General features: G+C 44.3%; 1 protein-coding gene across 1 annotated transcript in view; it reads right to left on the reverse strand.

The window, feature by feature from the left end:
* Positions 1 to 26,090, reverse strand: part of ARHGAP10 (Rho GTPase activating protein 10) — a 503,009-nt gene that overhangs the window by 175,691 nt on the left and 301,228 nt on the right. The window contains exon 16 of the mRNA XM_030191662.1: positions 7,914 to 7,972. Coding sequence (XP_030047522.1) covers positions 7,914 to 7,972 — 59 coding nt within the window. The remainder of the gene's footprint in view (positions 1 to 7,913; positions 7,973 to 26,090) is intronic.

A 26,090-nucleotide genomic window follows, 5' to 3' on the forward strand; every position in this document is an offset into this window, starting at 1 on the left:
ACGGGAGGCGGAGTTAGCTCTGCAGAAGACAGGAACAGGAAGGGAGGGGGACCGGGGCTGCTAGAATTTGCTTTTTCGGGGGGGGGGGGGGCAGCGGAAAGTGGGGAGCAGCGGGGGGGGGGGGGGGGCAAGGCCGTCCATACAGGACGCTCCTGATGAGCGCCCTTGCCCCCTCCCGACCCTTTTTTTATTTTTTTATTTGATGTGTTTTCTGACGTCCTTTGGACCAATCACAGCGCTTTTAGCTCTGCTAATGCGCTGGGATTGGCTCAAAGTTTGTTTATTTTTTCACTTAATGATTTTTCCTGGCACAGAGCTGTCCTAACGAGAGGTCCAGACCTCTTGTTAGATTTCCTGCCTTTTTCCTGCGTAAAGGCAATCGGAAAAGGTTAGTGCATGTCGTTTCAATGGGGTTTTCACACTAATTGCTCATCTCCATTCCGTTTTCGTTAGCTGCTGGCTTCCTCGGTAAAAGCCCCTTGATGCATGCAACGGATCTAATTTTCCTCGTTGGAGGGTCATTAAAGGCTCATTTAGCTTTAGTGCATCTGCCTCTAGGTCACTCCTCCACTCCTCTGTAGCCTTTCATGAGGTACCTTGTCAAACGCCTTTTGAAAATCCAGATACACAATATCAACCGGCTCCCCTTTGTCCACGTTTGTTTACTCCTTCAAAGAATTGAAGTAAATTGGTCAGGCAAGATTTCCCCACACAAAAGCCGTGCTGACTCGGTCTTAGTAATCCATGTCCTCAATGTGCTCTGTAATTTTGTTTTTAATAATAGCCTCTACCATTTTCCCCGGCACTGACGTCAGACTCACTGGTCTATAATTTCCCGGATCTCCTCTGGAACCTCTTTTAAAAACGGGCGTTACATTGGCCACCCTCCAATCTTCCATACCAAGCTGGTGGTGGTGGTGGTGGGGGGGGGGTGGTCAGCAGCAGAGAAGTAGAGAGCACAAGCAGGCCGCCTTTATAGTGGCCTGCTTGTGTTTCCCTCCTCTTGACAGCTCCAGAGCAGCCGTAAAATTTGCTCATTAAAGCTAGGTGCTCTGGAGCCATGCATCACTTGGAATGCTCATTAGAATACTAATGAGCTCATTATAATACATTTGCATGGGGTTACTGGTGGCTGCACACGTTAGAACCACTGAAAACCCCTTTGTGTATTACTCGCTTAATAAGGTTTGCTTTAGACTGGCTACAACCAGTCTAAAGCAAACATTCCCAGCACAATAAGCTTTGTGCATCGGGCCCCTAGTTGAAAGCGAAATGTGGCCATATCAGGTACAAGTTTTCAATCCCCTCAAGCTTTGTAGTGTTGTAATAAATATTTTAACCTCAAACTATTTACTGGTTGGTCTGCTCTTTCACCCAATGCTGGCGCTTTCTTGGACCAACCAACAGTAACAGAATTTGAGAACCCAGTTCACAGCTGGGACAGATAGAAAGGATGATGGGAAGCACAAATGAGAGAGATGAGTGGAGACCGTGGTGCAATAGCAGTAAGGGACAGCTGTCATCAGATAGGCTAAGCTAACATTATTATTAATTCAGCTTGCTCAGCCTTCCCTTAGTCATGTACTAATAACTATATTTCTGTGGATTCAGGTTAACAGTGCTGATGACCTTAGGAAGTGAGTCATATCGTTCTATTCTGTGTAGCACATTCTCAAAAAGAATTCAATTTACTGATTGCAAATAGCTGACAGATATGAAATTCATCCTCTAGTACTACTGTAAGAAACGTGTGAATGAAGGTCGCAAGTTAAAAATAAATGGCAGTAACACTGTGCTAGATGTGGATAGTAAAGAAGCGATACTCACTTCCTCCACAATCTACTGACATCTCATTTTTAAGCTACTGTTCTAATCTGTAAGGGCACACGAGTAGCATGGTGTGCCCTTGTTGTATTTGAATGCTCAAAGTTATGCCAGGTTTAGGTAAGGTGCATCAATGTTGGGTTATGCTAGTGTTATATAATGAAATCTGGGTACCGTGATGACATTATAGAATAAGCTTTCACCATGCGACATCGGGACACCTAGTTATAGAACTGCCCTCATATTGCTTTGATGCAGCAGTTTTCTCCTGCTCCTTAGTCCTCTCATTCAGTCAGACCTGGTCTCCTATTTAGGCTATGACCCCAAGAGCTTTCATTTGCATTTATCCAGGGCTCCCCTCCCTATTCCAGTTCTGTATCTCCTCCCATTTCACTTAGCTGAGTCACTGCAATGACGATGCTCAACCAGGACCACAGAGCTTCACTTGGCTGAGTCACTGCAAGGACCACAGAGCACAGCTCCCTCTCGAACAGGGAAGTGTGGATCTGGAATCTATCCACTAGAAATGAAACAGCTGAGCTGACCTAAGAATCAAACTAAAGACAAGCCCACTGTTACTGAGCCACCAGGCCAATCATCTCACATGTGCATACATATGTGTAGGTTTTCTGTCTGCTTCCGTCTTCCAGCTGCTCTCTCAATCTACAGCAACCTGCTCAATGGGAGAGCAGACCTGCAAAGCTCATAGGTCAACCTGCTTTCAGATCAAACCCTCACAAGGTCAAGGTAGAAGGTGACTCTCTAGCACTTACTTGTATGGGTGACATAAGGTGACTAAGAGGGGCATAATTGAATGAAAACGCCTATCTCCATGGGCGTTTATCTCCGAGAACGGGTCCGTGAAGGGGCGGACCGAACCATATTTTTGAAAAAAATAGACGCCCATGTTTTATTCAACAATGTGTGAGCTGGGCGTTTTCGTTTTTCAGCGATAATGGAAAATGAAAGCGCCCAGCTCAAAAACGAATAAATCCAAGACATTTATTCGTGGGAGGGGCCAGGATTCGTAGTGCACTGGTCCCCCTCACATGCCAGGACACCAACCGGGCACCCTAGGGGGCACTTTTACAAAACCAAAAAAAAAGGTAAAAGAGCTCCCAGGTGCATAGCACCCTTCCCTTGTGTGTTGAGCCCCCCAAATCCCCCTCAAAACCCACTGCCCACAAGTCTACACCATTACTATAGCCCTAAGGGGTGAAGGGGGGCACCTACATGTGGGTACAGTGGGTTTGGGGGGGTTGGACGACTAATAAGCATTAAGCAGCACAATTGTAACAGGTAGGGGGGGATGGGCCTGGGTCCACCTGCCTGAAGTCCACTGCACCCCCTAACAACTCCTCCAGTGACCTGCATACTGCTGCCAGGGAGCTGGATATGACATTTGAGGGTGAAAATAAAAAGTTGTGAAACATCATTTTTTTGTGGTGGGAGGGGGTTAGTGACCACTTGGGGAGTCAGGGGAGGTCATCCCCGATTCCCTCCAGTGGTCATCTGGTCATTTAGGGCACTTTTTGGGGCCCTATTCGTGAAAAAACAGGGTCCAGGAAAAGTGTCCTAAATTCTAGCTAAAAACGCATACTTTTTTCCCATTATCGGTGAAATGCGCCCATCTTTGTTCGGCAGATAGCCACGCCCCAGTTCCACCTTCGCCACACCTCTGACACGCCCCCATCAACTTTGTCCGCATCCGCGACGGAGTGCAGTTGAAAACGTCCAAAAATCGGCTTTCGATTATACCGCTTTATTCATATTTCTGAGATAAACGTCCATCTCCCGATTTAGGTCGGAACTTGGGCGTTTTTCTCGTTCGATTATAAGCAGGTAAATGAATACCTTGTGGTGCCATCGGTAGGTCACTTGTCTACTGCGCCCACAACCTAATTGGACTTTACATTTATGTTTATTTTAAACTTGATATACTGCTCACCCTTACCATATCAGAGCGGTTTACTTGATCAAATACAAAATAAAAGAGGAACTCCACTCTCCAGAAATCAAGAGGACAGACCTATTTTATTTATTTATTTATTTATTTATTTATTTATTTATTGCATTTGTATCCCACATTTTCCCACCTCTTTGCAGGCTCAATGTGGCTTACAATACATCATGGATAGTGGTAATGATAAAAGAATAGACATTTGGTGTTACAGAAGGATTTTGGGTTGAATGGTAATGGAATACATGATAGTAATATAACATAAGGTATTATTAACATTTCTGGATATGTGTGAGAGTTTCACATGTTTTGTGGTATATCTTGTCAAAGAGATGGGTCTTTAGTAGTTTACGGAAGTTGGTCAGTTCATAGGTCGCTTTTAGGTTGCCTGGCAGTGCGTTCCAGAATAGACAGACCTAACCACAATCACCCAAGATCTCAATCATTCTTGCATATAATCAAACAACAAACTAAAAACATGAGAAGAGCAATCAGTAGATAGACTTAAATAACATGCAATTCGACAGTCCACATGTCACACTCCTGAGTCACAGATCACAAGCCTGCTTAAAGAAATAAGTTTTCAAAAGGGCCTTGACTTTCTTATAATTTACTTCCCCGCGAATTTCCCTTGGCAGGCTATTCCAGAGAAATGGTGCCTGCCAGAAAATGGCCCTATCCCTTGTGAATGCCCAGTGGACATTTACCAGAGGAGATGTGGACACCCTAAAGTCCTGTAAGGATCTAAGGCATCTAGCGGGCGTATACAAGATTGTCCAGCTACTTAAGTATGAGGTTGCTGCTCCCATAAGGACGTATGGCCTAGGTAAAGGATCTTAAATTTGCTTCTAAAAGGGACAGGCAGCCAGTGGTATCTAACACAGGAGTCACATGATCAAATAGTCTGACTGTCCTTAAGAGCCTAATTGCAGTATTTTGCAATCTTTTACGTTGACAGCTTGAGACACCCAAATAAATTGTGTTATCATAATCCAATCTGGAGGTGAATAAGGCAAGTACTAATGTTTGTAATGCAGCCTCGTCAAAATAACCCTCAACTGACCTCAACTGTCATAATAGAAAAAAAGCTTTTTTGGCAATTGAAGTTATCTGCTCCTCAAAAGAGAGAGCTAAATCAATTACCATCCCTACGTATTTGAAGCTGTTTACCAGTCATATGGGCTTCTCAAACAGAAAAGGTATCATGTCTGGGGCAGTGTTCTTCCCTGTGATCCAGCAAACTGTAGTCTTACTAACGTTCAGTACAAGCTGATGTTGCTGCAGCCAGCCAGCTACTGCCTCTAACCCCTTTTGAAGATAGGACAGATCTGTTGTAATTGGTGAATCTTTGCAAACATCAGTATATTGTCTGTGTCACGATATACACTCAGACCCACTTCCTGAATCAGGCTTATCAAAGGGCTCAAGTAGACATTAAAGAGTAACGATGATGACGCCGAACCTTGCGGGCCTCCGCATTCCAAAGATATGAGTGAGGAAGTGTTGCTCCCTATATTGACAGTATAGGATCCGCTTGAAAGAAATGATACGAACCATGCTAAGGCAGTATCCACACCACCTATGGTCTTCAGTCGCTGAATGAGCAAAGCGTGATCCACCAGAACAAACGCAGCAGCCTGATCTAGTGAGACAGCTAGTACTAATTGGCCGCTATCTCAAACTTCCCACGTTTCATTGATTAGTGATGCTAAAACAGTTTCTGAACGACAATGTTTCATAAAAGCTGTCTGCCTCGGATGCAATCCTTTAAGGTTTCTACAAAGTCAATCATTTGCTTCAAGACCACCTGTTCTATTAATTTGGCTAGATTGGCAGAGATTGGAGACCAGTCTATAGTTCCGCACATTACTCATGGCCAGCGTAGGGCCCTTTAAGTTTGGACCCACACAAGCACAGTGTTTCCCAAGTCCAGTCTTGGAGAACCCCTTGCCAGTCAGGTTTTCAGGATATCCACAATGAATATGCATGAAAGAGATTTGCATATAAAAGAGGCAGTGTATGCAAATCAAATTCATGCATATTCATTGTGGATATCCTGAAAACCTGACTGGCAAGGGGTACTCCAGGACTGGACTTGGGGAAACACTGAACTACAAGATAGTGGCCTAGATGGACCATTGGTCTGACCCAGTATGGCTATTCTTATGTCCTTATTCAATGAGAGAATTTATCTACCACTTGCAAACGAATGAAGTCAGTCATCAATCATAGGGAATGATAGAAGTAAATCATTATACTGGATGGCACAGAAAGATTTTAGGGAAGGATTTAGAGCCACTGCAAACTATTACATTGTTTATACTTATCGTAAATTCATATTTTTATGCAACAAAGTAAAAGTTTGTTAGTTCAGGTTCTCATACTTTCTAAGATTGATTACTGTAACATTATCTACATGGGCTGTTCAAAACCACTTTTAAAAAAGGATTCAAACAGTTCAAAATCCAGACTGATATATGCAATTCCAAAATTTGAGAAACTTTCTTCTTTTAGTATTATATTACACTGGCTACCTATTATAGCCTGAACTCAGTTTAAATTTCATATAACCATTTATAAAATATTGTACGGTCTTGCATCCCTCTACATAATGCCTTTTATCAATCTTCCATTGTACAGAAATGATTATTGTCTTCGAAACCAGTTTTTACTTTATTTTCCTAAGGTGAAGACTGTTATTTAGGTAATGGTCCTCCTCTCTACTTTATCAAGCCCCATTTATTTTGGATTCTCTGCCTATTTCCCTTAGGACGACAAAGGATTATAGGTAATTTAGGAAAGGTTTGAAGACTTACCTTTTTAGGGAGTTTCTCTTAGAGTAATTCAAATTGTTGAATTGTAACTAATGTAATATGTCGTAATTCTTAGGTTATGTCCTAATTTCTTCTAATGTGATCTGCAGTGAACTTTATAGGGCAGGGGCATATCTGCGTGGGGCCCCCGCAGATTTCGGCCTGGACCCCCCATACCGCCATCAACCCTCCCCCGCCGTTGCCGTCACCTACCTTTGCTATTCAAAGCTGCATCCAGTTTCGGAGTCTGATGTCGCAGCACGTTGTACGTGCAGGACGTCAGACTCACAGAAGTCTGTGAGTCTGACGTCCTGCATGTACAACGTGCTGCGACGTCAGACTCCGAAACTGGATTCAGCAGTTGAACAGCATGAGGACGAAGAAGAACTTCAAAGACCTCGGCTCGGCTGGCGGGGGTTGGGGTCCCCCGCCAGCTGAAGGAATATTTTTAAAGCCAGTGGCAGGAGGAAGTGGACCTCGGCTGGCGGGGGTTGTGGTCCCCCGCCAGCAAAGGTAGGTGAAGGCGGCGGGGGGGGGGGGCTATAATGTGCCCCCTCACTCTGGCTCTGGCCCCCCCTACCGCCGCAGTTCAGATACGCCTCTATTATAGGGTATCTGCGAAATACAAGCACTTAATATAATATGAAAAACAAAGGGGTAAATATTCAGCCCACGGCAGTAAGGGGCTGGTAAGCCACTTCCAGACATGGGTTGAATTAACCCCGGAGATTGTTAACCGGGCACCGGCTGATATTCAGACAGGTGCCCAGCTAACCTGCTGCATAAAGTCAGGACCTGGTCCTAATTATGTGGTTACGTAGCCAGTTGGCAGACTGAAAATTGCCACGAACCAGTTGTGCTGCTGAATATCAGGTGCCAGCTTGATCAGCAGGGTTTAACCAGACAGGAAACACTCCTACTTGGTTAAACCCTTGTAGAAATATAGAAAATGACATTAGATAAAGACCATATGGCCTATCAAGACTGCTCATCCACAGCATCTACTAAGCTCTACAATCCTAAGGGCCGTTTACTAAGCTGTGTTATAGGCGCGTTAGCATTCTTAACGCTCGTTAACCGTGTACATGCCTATAGGCGCTTACATGGTTAGCACGCGCGCTAATTGTAGGCGCGTTAAAAGTGCTAACGTGCCTTAGTAAACAGGGCCCTAAGTTAGAGACCTCTTCACATTCCCCTTTTTTTTGTCTAAGAACAGTTGCTTTTCATTAAAAAGCAACTAACGTAGGCTTCACACATCTGAACCACATGGTGCTAGCGAACACCTCCCAAGAGAATTTAATAAACCAAATATTTACTGGCAGGAACGATGAACTCTCCATGCAACTCGTACGTCATCAGGGGTTCTGGAAGACTTCTGGAAGAGAGAAAAAAACGCAGTCAGCTCAGGTCACTGTCACTTCTATTCTCTCCTGACAGAAGAGGACTTGCCCTGCAGTTTCACTTTCTGTGTGCCTATGGCAAGTTTATATTTTCAGGGTTTCTGAAATTGCATCCCCCCCACTGCCCCCCCCCCCCCCCCCCCACAGAACACAACACCCCTCATTTACAAGCTTAATCTTTCCATCTACTGGTTCTATTTGTAAATCTCCTTTCCAAATATTTTACTCTTCTACCTTTAGTTTGTTGACGTGGAGGGGCATAATCGAACGGCGCCAGCCATCTATATGGGCGGCCATCTCTAAGGCCTGCGCCGTAAAGAGGTGTCTCGAACCGTATTATCAAAACAAAATGGCCAGCCATCTTTCATTTCGATAATATGGTTGGGGCCGGCCAAATGTCAGAGATGGCCGGCATCGGTTTTCGCCGATAATGGAAACCGATGCCGGCCATCTCAAACCCGGCCAAATCCAAGGCATTTGGTCATGGGAGCGGCCAGAATTCGCAGTGCACTGGTCCCCCTCATATGCCAGGACACCAACCGGGCACCCTAGGGGGCACTGCAGTGGACTTCATTAATAGCTCCCAGGTACACAGCTCCCTTCCCTTGGTTGCTGAGCCCCTCAAATCCCCCCCCCCCAAAACCCACTCCCCACAACTGTACACCACTACCATAGCTCTTATGGGTGAAGGAGGGCACCTACATGTGGGTACAGTGGGTTTCGGGTGGGTTTTGGAGGGCTCCCATTTACCATCACAAGTGTAACACGTAGGGGGGGATGGGCCTGGGTCCCCCTGTCTGAAGTGCACTGCAGTACCCCCTAAAACTGCTCCAGGGACCTGTATACTGCTGTCAAGGAGCTGGGTATGACATTTGAGGCTGGCAAAAAATGTTTTTCTTTTTAGGGTGGGAGGGGGTTGGTGACCACTGGGGGAGTACGGGGAGGTCATCCCCGATTCCCTCCAGTGGTCATCTGGTGATTTGGGGCACCTTTTTGAGGCTTGGTCCTAAAAATAAATGGCCCAAGTAAAACCGGCCAAATGCTCGTCAGGGCCGGCCTTCTTTCTTCCATTATTGGCCAAGGGCGGCCATGTGTTAACCACGCCCCATCCCACCTTTGCTACACCTCCAACACGCCCCCTTAAACTTTAGCCGCTCCTGCGACGGACTGCAGTTGAGGCCGGCCAAAATCGTCTTTCGATTATGCCGATTTCGCCGGACTTGAGAGATGGTCGGCCATCTCCCGATTTGTGTCGGAAGATGGCCAGCTTTCTCTTTCGAAAATAAGCAGGATAGGGACCCTTTTACTAAGGTGTGCTGAAAAATGGCCTGATTTGGTGTAGGTGCATGTATTGGACCCACGCAGGTCCATTTTTCAGCGAACCTGCATAAAAGGCCTTTTTTTTTGCAGAAAATGGACGTGCAGCAAAATAAAAATCGGCGCACGTCCATTTTGGGCCTGAGACCTTACCCCCACCCAATGACTAAGCGGTAAGGTCTCACACGTTAACCGGGTGGTAATCATCAGTGCGTGTACACTGACGATTACCACCCAGTTAGCGCCACAGGGTAGAAAATAGAAATTATTTTCTGCCGTGAGTTTTGGACGCACATCAAAATTAGAATTACTGTTCGGGAATGCGGCAGCCAGGTGTTAATTCTAATTTGACGCACATTGTACGTGCGTAGGCACCTAAGCATCTTAGTAAAAGGGTCCCATAGTTTAGTTTATTGATATATATATATATATATATTTTCTATACCACCTTTAAAAACAAAACAAGGCTGTGCACAATAAAAAAAAAGCAAAAGCCAGCAAAGTAAAATGAGTATGAAACAAGGCAAAGCAGAAAGGTAAGGAAGAGGGAAATTATATAATCCAGTGAAAAGGCGAGAAAAAAAGAAAAGCAGAGGGAGAGAAAAGAGGGTAGTTAGAACCGATCCAGAGCCAGACCAGGGAGTATCATGGGGAGGAAGCCTGCTCAAACATGTAAATTTTAGGACCAGATTTGAATTTTGCAGGAGAAGGCAGCTCGAGTCTTAACGAATACGTTCACGTGGTGACCTCACTCTACGGGTATCTACAACAAACCTCCACAAGGTGACCACTATAATTTAACATATGACAAAAAGAAAAGGAAAAATTCCCAGGAATGTTGCCAAGGAAAGAAAAATGCCTACAATTTCCATAAGTACAAAGAAGTTAATTCTATATAATATACACTGTATTCCAAAAATCAAGTCGTCAAATAAATCCTATATAATAATTCTCACTTCCAACGTTCTAATCTTGCTGCCTCAGACCATGGCTCCTTTGGAGTTGGTCTGCTAGGCTCCGTAGATCGCTGACGTCACCGGAAAGGAGACAACAGATTGGCTCGGCGATAAGGAGCAGGAGGGGTACGTCACCCGCAACACTGACCAACCGTAAGACAGGAGCAAGAGTCCCTGCCCCTGCCGCCCTCGCCACAACGCCATGCCCCCCAGGTTGCCGCCGCCGCTCCCCCTCCACCCCCCCCTGAGGTCGCCACCGCTCCCCCTCCCCCCCCCCCCGAGGTGATCCAACAGCCCCCCCCCACAAACTGCCTCTCTCATATTTCACACACCTTCCCAGTATCTCCCTCCCTCACTCCGAGTGTCAGGGTCTCCCTCCCTCCCTCCGTCCCAGATCCCCGAGTTTCAGGGTCTCCCTCCCACTACCAGGATCCGCCCTCCCAGTTCCAGGATCCCCCCTCGCTCACAGTTCCAGGATCGTTGTTGCCTCCCTTCCTCCCTCCCTCCCATCCACTGCCAGCTCCCCTCCTTACGAATTTTTGAAGTCTCACTTACCCAGTCGGGGTTACGGCGGATGGCTGTAGCTGCTGCTGCTGCCGCCGTACGCTGTAACTCTGACTGGGTAAGTGAGACTTCAAAAATTCGTGAGGAGGGAGGCTGGCAGTGGACGGGAGGGAGGAAGGGAGGCACGACGACCCTGGAACTGTGAGCGAGGGGGGATCCTGGAACTGGGAGGGAGGGGGGATCCAGGAAGTGGGAGGCAGACCCTGAAACTCGGGGATCTGGGAGGGAGGGAGGGGGACCCTGACACTTGAGGGAGATACTGGAAAGGTGTGTGAAATATGCACGAGGCAGTTTGGGGGGGGCTGTTGGATCACCTCGGGGGGGGGGGGTGGAGGGGGGGGGAGCAGTGGCGACCTCGGGGTGGTGGAGGGGGGAGCAGCAGCGAACTGGGGGGAAAACCTTGCTAGCGCCCGTTTCATTGTGTTCAGAAACAGGCCTTTTTTACTAGTCTTTAATAAGTTGGTAAATTCAAGACTTGACATGAGTTGTGTTTTGGCTGCAAGGCCTTTATCAGAAGTCTCTGAAAAAGCGCTAACGCCATTGGACTATGCCAACTGGTTGACTCTTACGGACGATGCTACACAGTTCAAAGAAAAAACAATCTCAAATGAGGCGCCAGCAGAAATCGCACGCTAAGCGTTCTATCAGCTGATCAGCCTTGCAGCTGAAACACAACTTGAGGGTCAAGTCTTGAGGGCCCTGTTTACTAAACTGCGCTAGCGTTTTTAGCGCACGCTAAATGCTAGAGACACCCATAGGAATATACAGGTGTCTTTAGCGTTAAGCACATGCTAATGTTTAGCGCTTGCTAAAAACACTAACGCGCCCTTATTATTTGACACCTCGATTTTTGGTATACGGTGAGTTTGTCTCCTTTGCTGTGTTTTGTACTCTTTGTCTAGTGCGGAGGATTGTTCTTATTTGCTTTCCTGTTCATAAAATATACACTAACAATTATGCGCTGATTATACAAGTAAATCATTAGAACAGCGGCATATATATATGAGTAAATGCCCAAATCTTGCCTAAGCACACATATCTCACACAGCATGTATTTGACAGGTAGACATACAGGGCGTTTTCGCTATTCACATGTTCACGATTTGTGGTTTTGTGCATTCAAGAAGATGTATATGTAACCAACAAATCACCTTCAGCGCTACATTTCCAGCTATTCGTGCACATGCACATTTCAAATCATGTTCTTTCTTTCAATTTACTGGTGTTTGTTTATATATCAGCTCATCCCTTATAAAAGCTAATAAGGAGATTGTGCTTCCAGCTTCATCGTCTTTGTCGCCTCCTACTGTACTTGAAGTGCAAACGTCTCCCTCTCCTGCAGCTCCAAACATAGGATTCAAGTTAATGCCTTTTACTGTATAAAATTTTATTTTATTTACATTTGTACCTTGCACTTTCCCACTCATGGCAGGCTCAATGTGGCTTACATATACAGGTACTTATTTGTAGCTGGGGCAATGGAGGGTTAAGTGACTTGCCCAGAGTCACAAGGAGCTGCCTGTGCCTGCAGTGGGAATCGAACCCAGTTCCCCAGAACCAAAGTCCACCACTCTAACCACTAGGCCACGCCTCCATTAGCAACATGCCATGTAGAAGTCGGCCCTTGCAGATCACCAATGTGGCTGCGCAGGCTTCTGCTTCTGTGAGTCTGACGTCCTGCACGTACGTGCAGGACGTCAGACTCACAGAAACAGAAGCCTGCGCAGCCTTCTACATGGAATGTTGCTAGTGGAATAGCTCCAAAGATAAGAACTATGTGTGTGCAAACGGCTTATCTATAAAATGATTTTGTTATATTTTTAATTTTTTCATATATATAATGATTTATATAATCTACGAGAGGCTGCGTGCATAGACTGTTGGGAATTTAAAGCGGGCAATTTTAACCCGAGTCCCTGATGAAAGCAGTGAAACCCGCGGCGTCGGGCACAATTTAGGGGAAGCCTAAGTGGACTCCAACAGCGAGAGATATGTTGTGGCATTTAAGATAAGTTTAAGTTTTTCAATTATTTTTGTATTCAGAGCACGTATATTTTTGAGCACTTTTGTGGAGTGTGTTTGCAACAGCATTTATAAATAGTCAATTAAGGGACGACCCAATGAAGAGAGACTATGCCACTAGGCAAGAAACAATGAAGTTGCCTTAAAGTGGTATCTACCGAGGGCTCCCAAATCAATATATAATTATATAAATCATTATATATATGAAAAAATTAAAAATATAACAAAATCATTTTATAGATAAGCCGTTTGCACACACATAGTTCTTATCTTTGGATTTGTGAAGAGCGTGATTATATTCACCAAAGATCTTATAGTTTGGAGATTTGAGTGGTTTCAGCTAGTGGAATAGCAACATTCCATGCAGAATCCCCAATACCGTGTTTCTCCGAAAATAAGACACTGTCTTATATTAATTTTGGCCCCCCCAAAATGCGCTAGGTCTTATTTTCAGGGACTGTCTTATTTTTCGGGGAAACATCGGGGTTGGATTGGGGTTGGCCCGCCCGCCCTCCGTCGCTCCCGGAACTAACCTTAAATGTCTCCCTTCACCTTCGCAGCAAGCAGCAGCAGGGCAGGCCACTCCTTCCTTCCATGTCCCGCCCTCACCTGACATAACGTCCACGAGGGCGGGGCACGGAAGGAAGGAGAGGTCTGCCCTGCTGCTGCTTGCTGCGAAGGTGAAAGGAGGCGTTTAAGGTCAGTTCCAGGAGCGACCTCGGGTGGGGGGGCCCGGCGACCTCGGGTGGGGGGGGGGGGGGGGTGGCCCAGGGGCGGCCTTGTCTGGCTCTCGGCGGCCCTGCTTTCAAACAAAAATTTGCTAGGTCTTACTTTTGGGGGAGGCCTTATATCTACCAATTCAGGAAAACCTCTACTAGGTCTTATTTTCGGGGGATGTCTTACTTTCAGGGAAACAGGGTAGTAGCAACATTTCATGTAGAATCTCCAATAGTAGCAACATTCCATGTAGAATCTCCAATAGTATCTATTTTATTTTTGTTACATTTGTACCCTGCGCTTTCCCACTCTTGGCAGGCTCAATGTGGCTTACATGGGGCAATGGAGGGTTAAGTGACTTGCCCAGAGTCACAAGGAGCTGCCTGTGCTAGAGGTGGGAATTGAACTCATTTCCTCAGTTCACCAGGACCAGAGTCCACCACCCTAACCACTAGGCCACTCCTCCACTGTTACTGCTAACATGTAATGCTGTTTTATTTTGCTGCACTGTTCTCTGAGCATGTTTTTTTAGTGACTGTTACTGCTTTAACGTTACTGCAAATAAATATTCAGTATTTTTTTAACTGCCTGAAAAAATGCAAGCAGGAATCTAAATCTGTATTTCTCATGGGAACAACGCTTCACTTTTCATATTTTCATGGAACCAGAGCTTGGAAGAAACCTGTATTTCCCACAGGAACAGTGCATCGCCTTTCGCGTTTTCACAATTCATACAGATTTTTGGGAACCTTATCCTCGTGAATAGCAAGAGCGCACTGTACACATAGGCAGCGTCTGGGCAGAGCATGGATGGGACTCACATTTAAGCACAAAGCTTACAGAATACTACAAGTTATGAATGTATCACTGGAACTTAGGCAAACATGCCAGCTCTATGGTTAGCATAAGTGCATGCAAATCTATCTCATGATTATTCATTGTGGATATACTGAAAACCTGACTGGCTGGGGTGCCTCCAGGCGGGGAACCACTGATCTAAGCAATATTCCTTAAATGCGTGCATATCTTACAAAGTGTGTATTTAACAGGCAGGCACAGTGCGAGAGAAACAGTGATCATAACAAGCCAGATCATTTATAAATAAGTTAAATAGCACACTGGTCAAAGTACAGATCCCCGCAGCACTCCACTATTTGCCCTCCTCCATTGAGAAAAGTGGTAATTTAACTCTACCCTCTGTTTCTGTCCAATAATCAATTCCTAATCCACAAAAAGACATTGAGGGGCATAATCGAAAGGGACGCCCAAGTATTGTTGAGGACGTCCTTGCAAAACGTCCCGGCAAAGGGGCGGGGAAACCCGTATTATCAAAACAAGTTGAGCGGCCATCTTTCGTTTCGATAATACGGTCGGGGACGCCCAAATCCTGAAATTTAGGTCGTCCTTACAGATGGTCGTCTCTAGACTTGGTCGTTTCTGATTTTTGGCGATAATGGAAACCAAGGACGCCCATCTCAGAAACGACCAAATCCAAGCCCTTTGGTCATGGGAGGAGCCAGCATTCGTAGTGCACTGGTCCCCCTCACATGTCAGGACACCAACTGGGCACCCTAGAGGGCACTGCAGTGGACTTCAGCAATTGCTCCCAGGGACATAGCTCCCTTACCTTGTGTGCTGACTGAGTCCCACAAAACCCACTTCCCACAACTGTACATCACTACCATAGCCCTTAAGGGTGAAGGGGGGCACCTAGATGTGGGTACAGTGGGTTTCTGGTGGGTTTTGGAGGGCTCACATTTACCACCACAAGTGTAACAGGTAGGAGGGGATAGGCCTGTGTCCGCCTGCCTGAAGTGCACTGCACCCACTAAAACTGCTCCAGGGACCTGCATACTGCTGCAATGGAGCTGAGTATGACATTTGAGGCTGACATTTGAGGCTGGCATAAAATATTTTGAAAGATTTTTTTTGAGGGTGGGAGGGGGTTAGTGACCACTGGGGGAGTAAGGGGAGGTCATCCCCGATTCCCTCCGGTGATCATCTGGTCAGTTCAGGCACCTTTTCGTGGCTTGGTCGTAAGAAAAACAGGACCAGGTAAAGTCGTCCAAGTGCTCGTCAGGGATGCCCTTTTTTTTCCATTGTGGGTCGAGGACGGCCATGTGTTAGGCATGCCCAAGTCCCGCCTTCGCTACGCCTCCGACACACTCCCGGGAACTTTGGTCATCCCCGCGACGGAAAGCAATTGAGGATGCCCAAAATCGGCTTTCGATTATGCCGACTTGGGCGACCCTGTGAGAAAGACGCCCATCATCCGATTTGTGTTGTACTTCTCTTTCAAAAATAAGCCCGATTGTCTCCTCTCCCATGACTCCTTAATTTTCTCAGGCGTCTCTCATTTGTCAAAAGCTTTCTGAAAATCTAGATACACTACATCAGTGTTTCCCAAGTCCAGTCCTGGAGTATCCCTTGCCAGTCAGGTTTTCAGAATATCCACAATGAATATGCATGAACTTAATCTGTATACACTGCTTCCATTATATGCAAATCTCTTTCATGCATATTCATTGTGGATATCCTGAAAACCTGACTGGCAAGGGGTACTCCAGGACCGGATTTGGGAAACACTGCACTACATCAATCGGCTCACCTTTATCAACATGTGTATTCAGTCAAATTGGTGAAGCCAGACCTCCCTTGGCTGAACCCATGCTGACTCTCTCCTATTAAACCATGTTTGTCTATGTGTTCCATAATTTTATTCTTTATAATAGTTTCCACTATTTTGCCCAGCACTGACATCAGGCATACCAGTCTGTAATTTCCTGATCACCCCTGGAACCCTTTTTAAAAATCCACCCATGGAACCCTTTTTAAAAATCGGCGTCACACTGGCCACCCTCCAATCTTCAGATACTATGGACGATATTAACGACAGGTTACAGATCACTTGCAGCAGATCTGCAATTTCATGCTTGAGTTCTTTCAATACCCTGGTGTGTATACCGTCCGGTCCAGGTGAATTATCACACTTTAACTTGTCAGTTTGGCTCAGTACATCTTCCAAGTTCACTGAGGTTTCTTTCAGTTCCTCCGCATCATCACCTATGAAAACCATTTCCAGTATAGGTAGATCTCTCCGGCCTCCCAATTAGACATCTATCCCCCCTTCAATCTGTTCAGAACTCTGCTGCACGTCTCATATTCTGCCAGAACCGATCTACTCATATCACCCCTCTCCTCAGGTCAGTTCACTGGCTTCCGATCAGATACCGCATTCAATTCAAGCTTCTCCTTCTTACCTACATATGCACTCAGTCTGCTTCCCCTCACTATCTTTCTACCCTCATCTCCCCTTACGTTCCCGCCCGTAACCTCCGTTCACAGGATAAATCCCTCCTCTCAGTACCCTTCTCCACCACCGCCAACTCCAGGCTCCGCTCATTCTGCCTCGCCTCACCCTATGCTTGGAACAACCTTCCTGAACCCTTACGCCAAGCCCCCTCCCTGCCCGTCTTCAAGTCTTTGCTTAAAGCCCACCTCTTCAATGCTGCGTTCGGCACCTAACCCTTACCATTCAGTGAATCCAGACTGCCCCAATTTGACTGCCCCTATCGGACCGACCGTTCACTTGTCTATTAGATTGTAAGCTCTTTGAGCAGGGACTGTCTCTCTTTGTTAAATTGTACAGCGCTGCATAACCCTAGTAGCACTCTAGAAATGTTAAGTAGTAGTAGTATCTCTAACATCTTCTTCCGTACACACCGAAGCAAAGAATTCATTCAGTCTCTCCACTATGGCCTTGTCCTCCCTGAGTGCTCTTTTGCTCCTTCCTGATCTATCAGTCCCACAGATTCCCTCGCAGGCTTCCTACTTCTGATATACCTGAAAAAAATGTTATTATGAGTTTTCGTCTCTGTGGCAAGTTTTTCTTCATGTTCTCGTTTAGCCTTCTATATCAATGCTTTGCTTCTGGCTTGACAGTGCTTATGTTGTTTCTTATTTTTTTTCATTTGGATCTTTTTTCCATTTTTTGAAGGATGCTCTTTTGGCTCTAATAGCCTCTTTCATCTCACCTTTTAACCATGTTGGCTGTCATTTGCTCTTTTTTCCACCTTTCTTAATACGTGGACTACATCTATAGTCTGGGCTTCCACGGTGGAATTTTTAAACAACGTCCACACCTGATTTAAAGTCCTAACCTTTGCAGCCGAACCTTTCAGCTTCTTTGTAACCATTTTCCTCATTTTGTCATAGTCGACCTTTTAAAAATTAAAAGCTGCTACAGTAGATTTCCTTAGTGACTTCACTCCAGTTATCAGCTCAAATTTGATCATGTTATGATCACTGATTCCCAGAGGATCCAACATCGTTACCTCTCGTGCATTCCACTAAGGATTAGCCTAGTGGTTAGTGCAGTGGACTTTGATCCTGGGGAACTGAGTTCAATTTCCACTGCAGCTTCTTATGACTGGGAAAGTCACTTAACCCTCCATTGCCCCTGGTACAAAATAAGTACCTGAATATATGTAAACCGTTTTGAATGTAGTTGCAAAAACCTCAGAAAGGCCGTATATCAAGTCCCCTTTCCCTTTCCCCTCTCGTCAGTTCCTGGACCAGTTGCTCCAAGAAGCAGTCATTAATTACATCTGCAAATTTTACCTCCCTAGCACTCCCTGATGTAACATTTATCCAGTTAATATTAGGATAATTGAAATCACCTATTATTATAATGTTGCCCAATTTGCCAGCTTTCCTAATTTCTGTAAACATATTTTCATCTGTCTGTTTGTTCTGTCCTGGCTGACGGTAGTACCCTTCACACCTGGAATTTCTATCCATAAAGATTCCATGCAAGTATTCATTTTAAGTAGAATGTTTATTTTGTTTGACACAATTCCCGGTTTAACATATAGCACAACTCCCCTTCCAATATGATCCACTCTATCATTACGATATAATTTGTACCCTGCTAACAGTGTCCCATTGATTGTCCTCCTTCTACCAGATCTCTGAAATGCCTTTTCATTTAGTGCTCTATACTCCAAGTGTCCAATCTTATTTTTAAGGCTTCTAGCATTTGTATATAGACACTTCAAATTGTCTTTATTCGTTGCATCTACAGGCTGCTTTGAAGTTAATAGGGATAATTTGCATCCTTTACTCTGTGCTCCCATTGAACACTCCTGGCTTTCTTTCACCATTATTGAAACCTCTCTATCGGGATTTCCTAAAGATTCTGTTTCAATAGTTTCCTTTGAGGATACTCCTCATCGAACCACGTACTCCAGACGACTATCAGCTTCCCCCTCCTCATTTTAGTTTTAAAAATTGCTCTTTCTCCTTTTTAAATATTAGTGCCAGCAGTCTGGTTCCATCCCAGTTAAGGTAGAGCCATCCTTTCGGAATAGGCTCCCTCTGCCCCAGAACGTTGCCAAGTTCCTACAAATCTAAATCCCTCATCCCTGCACCATCATCTCAACCATGCATTGAGACTTTGGAGCTCTGCCTGTCTCTTGGGTCCTACGTGTGGAACGGGAAGGATTTCTGAAAATCTATCCTGGAAGATCTAGATTTCAGCTTTCTACTTAGGAGCCTAAATTTGGCTTCCAGAACATCCCTCCCACATTTACCTATGTCATTGATACCCATATGAACCAAGACAGCCAGCTCCTCCCCAGCACTATCTAAAATCCTATCTAGATGGCGTGTGAAGTCCGCCACCTTCGTACCAGGCAGGCAAGTGACCAGGCAATCTTCATGTCTACCAGCTACCCAGCTATCTACATGGCTAATAATTGAATCACCAACCACAACAGCCATCCTAATCCTTCCCTCCTGGGCAGAAGCTCCTAGAGACACACCCTCAGAGCAAGAGGATATTGCATCCCCTGGTGGGCTGGTCCTGGCTACAGGATTACTTCCAACTTCTTCAAGGTGATACTCTCCTTTTAGGAGACCTCCCTCCTCCAAGGCAGATCAGGGCTGCCAGACTGGAGGTGGGATTTCTCTACAACATTGCTGTAGGCCTCCTCTATGTACCTCTCTGTTTCCCTCATCTCCTGCAAGTCTGCTACTCTAGCCTCAAGAGAACGGACTCGTTCTCTGAGAGCCAGGAGCTCTTTGCATCAAGTACACAAATATAACATCTTACCAACTGGGAAATAATCATGCATGTGACACTCAATGGAAAAGACTGGATACCACCCTTCTAGTTGCTGGACTGCTGTCTGCATCTTAGTATTACAGAGTTGTTTGATTAAAACTTCTTAAGGTACTAGGGATATTAGATTAATATAAAGAGCCTTAAGATTATATGGTATAATGTGCAATATATCTCATGTTTGCTTCTCAGAAACTAATTATAATAATTGACTGTAAATGAAGAGATGTGCTAGGGCTGGGTGGGAGCTGGGTGGAAATGAAAGTCTGAACTAGGCCCTGCTGTGCCTTCTAAAGGCTATGTGTTAATGCTGTGGAAGAAAGCTCAAATTTTAAAACTATGGGGAAAAGGATATGGAGACTAGTTAATAAAGTTTGTTTTTCTTTATTCTGTCTTTATCAATAACCTACAATTCCTCTTTTAAACCCCAATCTTTAAGTTACCAAAGCAAGAGCAAAATACTGTTCACTTACCCAGAGAAATGCCCTGTTCTTTCAGAGCTTTTCTCTTAACAGTTTGTGTGGAGAGCTTTGATTACATAAGAAGGTTAGGGATTGTCAAACTTTTTACCATTCTTCTAATTTCTTAAAATCTTTCATCTCATCTCATCTACTCCATCTAGTCTGTCTCCTCCGTTGCATATTTTCCTATAATCTGCAAACATGCGCATATTCCCTTCTAGCCCTTTCACAATGTCCCTTTAGTAAACCATCGGTTAATTTCTCTTCACAATACATTCTACTGTTCACCACTCTATAAAGAAAACTTTTCTCAGAAACCAGTTTTCTCTTGCAGTACAATATTGATAGCATATACTTTATGCAAGAAAGCATCCCAAAGCCCTGCTTATAGCCATGGTAACAAGACAAATGCACCAAATATTAAAATACTTTGAAGTGAGAAAAAAAAATGAGACTAGGAAAGTCGGCAGCAAATTGAAATTTCACACTGTTCAAAAGCAGGGATCATGGAAATGCTGGAGGTGAGAAAAGAATACTTATAGGACTAGGGCTGTGTACAGGAATCACACATAGGGCTACAGCTAGCCAGGAATACAGGCTGCTTTGAGGTTCATCTATTACAGAACCACTGCTGAGGCTATTCTAGCCTAGGGGTTTATCAATCCAGTTCCTGGGATGTTTTCAGGATACTTTTTTTACCATGATTATTTTTTAACCATAACACAATTTAATGGTTTTAGTGAAATATCTATATTTTGCTAAGGAAAACAGGCATGATGACAGCTCACCTTTAAGAAGGTTTGAACATATAATGTTCTACCTTACTGAACCAAGGGTTTACTGGGGGGGCTAGGTATTGGGGTTATGTATAGTTCATTAACATAGACGATGGCAGATAAAGACCTGTATGGTTCATCCAGTCTCCCAATAAGATAAACTCATTACATATGGTATGAAGTGGTAGATCGTATGTATACCTGATCTTGATTTATCCTGGACACTTTTAGGGCACAGACCGTAGAAATCTTCCCGGCACTGGCCCCGTTCCAACATTTTTGAAATTGTTTGTCAAAGACCCCTGAATAGCTCCACTCCAGCCCATCCAAATCTATTCAGTCTGAATCAGGGCACAGACCATAGAAGTTTGCCCAGTACCGGCTTTTCTATCTAATCTCTGCTAAGCTTCTTTGGATCCGATCCTTATAAACAAGATTCTCTTGTGTTTGTCCCACGCATTTTTGAATTCCATTACCGTTTTCATCTCTACCACCTCCCGCGGGAGGGCACTCCAAGTATCTACCACCCTCTCAGTGGTTCATTTGTTACATTTCCTTTTGCATTGTGGTTTTTTTTTCATTATCTGTTGTATTTCTCTGCAGCAATATTGAATTGTTATATATACCCATTACCTCTCCGCTCTCATCTCTCCCTACATTCCTTCCCGTGAACTCCGCTCACTGGACAAATCTCTCTTGTCGTCCCCCTTCTCCCCTACTGCTAACTCCAGACTTCGTTCCTTTTCTCTCGCGGCACCTTATGCCTGGAATCGACTTCCTGAACCTATACGTCTAGCTCCATCTCTACCTGTTTTCAAATCCATGCTGAAAACCCACCTTTTCACTGCTGCTTTTGGCTCCTAGCCTCTACTCATTTGCCCTCCCTTGTTCCTTCCTTCCTTCTCACCCAGTACTTCCCTCATCCGTAACTATCTTGTCTGTCTGTATTATTTAGATTATAAGCTCTTTTGAGCAGGGACTGTCTCTTTGTGTCAGGTGTTCAGTGCTGCGTGCATCTGGTAGCGCTATACAAATGCTAATAATAATAATAATACTTGAAATTTAAAAAAAAAGATTTAAACATAAGAAGGTCTGAAGAGAGAGTGGCTTTGATATATAAAAGTTGTACAGTCCAGCCTTTTTGGGAGTTCTGTTCCTTGCTTGGACAATACTAGTTTCAACGGAATCAACATAGTGATGTTTTCCTTTCTACCAATCAATCATGGCTCAGTAGGACTGTTCAGATCTATGGGTTTGATTTCTGTTTTTAAAAGCGTTACTGCAGACAGCTTGTCTTTCACCGTTATTAGTGATCTATTAATATTGCAGACGGCAAATAAAAATAAAAGAGCAGAGCTATTTAACTCTGAGAGGTAGTTGCAGCGTGTGCAGCAGGATAAGGATTCAGTTACTAACTGCTGTGATATGACCTTATAAGAGAGGACCCTGAAGCAATGTCAGAGCCAAACTGAGCAAGTCAGCACAGCTTTAGTCCACTGTTCAGAACCAAAGGTCAAAAGAATAATGATCTAAATGGAAATCACCTCACTGTACACCAGGCTACATAAAGACATAGGCAAACTGAAGCGCCTACCGTGGGTCGAAACTTTCTGGGAGGGCCCTGCCTGATGTGATAATTCATCCTCTGGTGCCAGTCCCTCCCCTCCTAATTCCTGCAGACTGCCTTGTTGAACGGGAAAGGTGGGGTGGCTGGATTAGGGGAGCAGAGTGGCTCTTCTGTTCTGTGCTCGATTTTCTCCAATCTCATCCTTATCTCTCCCCTCCCCTCCTGCTCCCATGTCTTCGCTGCATTCCTTGCACAAACCCAGCATTCCTATGCCTAGCAAGAAGGAAGAGAAGAGTGATGGGGCGTGTGTGTCCCTCTTGCTGATCTGAACCTCAAGGTGACCACAACTCAGAAGTCATGTTCATTTCCATAATTCAGTGAATCCTTAGTCCTAATTACAATCTTTTATTTTATTTTGTAACATCCTTTTTTGTATGTGAATGGCAGCATTATTTGGGGGGGGGGGGAGGGTTGAATGTATTTATATTATGGCACGAGGCCCAATGTGTTTCTTTGTATGAGGCCAACAAAAGAATTAATCCTTCCTTGTCTGTCCTTCGTACCTATGCTAGTTGTAGCCTGGCCTACAATCTGTGGCTAATGTACAGTAAAGATCTTCTCCACAAGTGCAAACTGAGACTTTCTTTAGTAGGGTAGAAAGGCCCATTACCAAGAATCCTAGGATACTAAGAGTCAACAAATTCCCCTTTCCCATTGACTTTAAAATTTCCATGGGGCTCTGAAAGTAGTGATGTCAGTATGAGATGAAAAAGGTGATCACACTCTCCAGTGGAGTTTCAGAGGACATTATTTAATAAAACTCAAGTGTTAGATGTGCTTCCTTGTTCTTTCTTCTCCAACCTTCCTGAGATGCACTGGGGCTCAGGGGAACACCCAGGCATAAAGGAGAGGGTCCCTAGAGCCCAAGAGGGCCTAAGGTTTGGGAATAAGAACCAGAAAGGGCCTAGTATTTTATTTAGTTTTGTTAATTTGTGTTTTACCGGTCTTCCATATTTCTGTTTTTTTTAATGGTATTACGAACCATTTTGAATGGTGATTTTCATCACTAAAATTGTATATAAAAAGTTTTGAACAAATAGTGCTATGAAGCTTGTTGTCTGGAATTGTTCTACAATAATTCTCTGTGAAGAATAGAAGACAAAAGGAGGGAAGGATCTGAGGAGCTGGCCCATCCCAGTGGAGAATCCGACCTAGTTCTAGAAGGGAACGAGTTAGATTTTCCATGTAGTAAAGTGGATCAGGGGTCTATCAGAGAAGAGAAGGTCTGAGGATTCAGTGAGTCCACCTGCTACCAGAATCTGGTCCCTCTTGCCTCCTGATCACAGAGCTTGAACTGTAACCAAGTTAACTGGAAATTGTTTTTATGCTCTGCTGCTGACTTCTGTTTCTCAAATGTCTGACTGGATTTTTCTATTCTCTGAGTCACTGCTCAGCACTTGTGTTGGTGATACACCATCAGGGATCTTTGTCCCACATCCAGTAATGGCACCAGAGGTATGGGGAACAAGCAGGGTGTAGCCACAGGGGGGCCTAGGTCCCTCCCTCCCCAATTTAGGTTCAGGCCCCCAGCTGGCAGAGGTCCCCAAGCTCCACCAGAGGAAGCACTCCCTCATTCGCATACTATTCCTCCAGGCCCCCCAACTCATGTTCAGTTTTGCGGAATCTGAGTATGTACTGGGGGAGGCCTGGTATGGTTTAGCCACCCACAGAATGTGCAGGCTGCAGGTGGTCTGGCTATGAGCCTGGGTAAAAGATGGCCAATTTACCCCCTCACAAACCCAGTGCCATATACAGTCAAGTCTGGATGATACACGTATGTTTGTACATTGAACTGGCACTGACATGAAAAAATGGGCTTTCCAGTTTCTGGTATTTATTTTTAGGGTTCAAAATATTATGCTGGTGTTTTTACACTTGTTAGATTTATGTTGTTTATTTTCATGCTCTTGATATTTGAATGTTCTGACTTTTGCAGTGTTTATTCAGTGAGCTCTGTTTTGTGTTGCATTGAACTTAAAAATGTCAAGGAACTTGGAGTCCAAGAAACACCCTGTCAGAATACCAGAAGTCCTAAAAAGGAAACAGATTTCCCTCTCCTCCCCCTCCCCTGGATACTGCTGTATACATTAGGAATGCCAACAGGCTCTATGTTTGCAACTTTACTGAATAGAAGGAAGACATTTTCCTTCAGCACAGCACTGTGATTATTTAAGCCCCAGCACTGGCACTTAAATGAATAATGTACATTCAGTGCCACCACTACCCACATATGGGCTGAAGATGTGGCTGTTCCCCCTTGAGTAGAATCATGGGAAAGATGAAAGGAGTATCGTCAGATACTTAATATTTAGTGAGGAACAGGAGGGGTTTATATGTTTTATTGTATTAAGCATTTCTGCTGTAAACCACACTGAGCAGATGTATAATTTGTAAGATTCATATATAATTTTATTAAATACTACTACTACTACTTAACATTTCTAGAGCGCTACTAGGGTTACGCAGCGCTGTACAGTTTAACAACGAAGGACAGTCCCTGCTCAAAGGAGCTTACAATCTAAAGGACGAAATGTCAAGTTGGGGCAGTCTAGATTTCTGAATAGAGGTATAAATATAAATATATAATTTTTAACTGACCTCTTCCTGTGCACGGGGAATGCCCATCGTAACATCTGAATCCCTCTGCAAATGTTCAGTGAAATATGCAACAAAAACTGAACTGGAAACCCCAGGCCAGAATCTGTACACCATGCAACACCAAAGAAACAGGACTAGAAATGCATTTCCTGATGCACTGTGCAAAATACAGGTATTAGAGATCTACAATTCCCAAAGCTCAGACAGAGAATCAAACAGTTCCTAGAAAAGAATGAGCAGGAAAAACACTGCATAATTTTGGGAGAAACAAGCGCAAAAGCAGCTACAGCAGCAAAATGGATTGCATCATGTTGCATGAGGAGGATTGATTTCAAACATTTGCCATTAAAAAAAAAAAAATATATATATATATATATATATATATATATATTTATTGGGATTTATTAACCGCCTTTATGAAGAGATTCACCCAAGGCGGTCTACACTAGGTACAGTTTAACTTCAAACTTACAATTTTGTTCACATCATAACAATAGTAAAACGAACAAGTAAAGACAGAATGAAAGAGGAAAACTTGAAAGCAGCAAATTGAGACCTAATAATAGGACTACCATGAAACAGGATCAAAAGTATACACATTAACAAAACTGAAATTCAAATAACAGAGAAATAATACAATGCAATAATAATAGTGATGGAATATCTAACAAGCACACAATTAAAACATTCAAATAACACTGCTATGTTACTAATGCTTTTCAACAATACAGTTTACTATATAACTGAGGGGCCAAATACAGATATATAAATGGGGACAAGATGCGTGGTACAGAGTCAATTGGGATAAATAGATGGGTAGCTAAACTAAAGGCAAGTTCTTTGAATAGTTAATCAAGATTTAAGGAACTGGTCTAAGTTACAGTGTGTGAAGCAAGCCAGTCCAGGTGCACAATGGGTGTACAGACTCAGTCAC

The sequence above is a fragment of the Microcaecilia unicolor genome, chromosome 2 (genome assembly GCF_901765095.1).
Source record: "Microcaecilia unicolor chromosome 2, aMicUni1.1, whole genome shotgun sequence".
Lineage (NCBI taxonomy): Eukaryota > Metazoa > Chordata > Amphibia > Gymnophiona > Siphonopidae > Microcaecilia > Microcaecilia unicolor.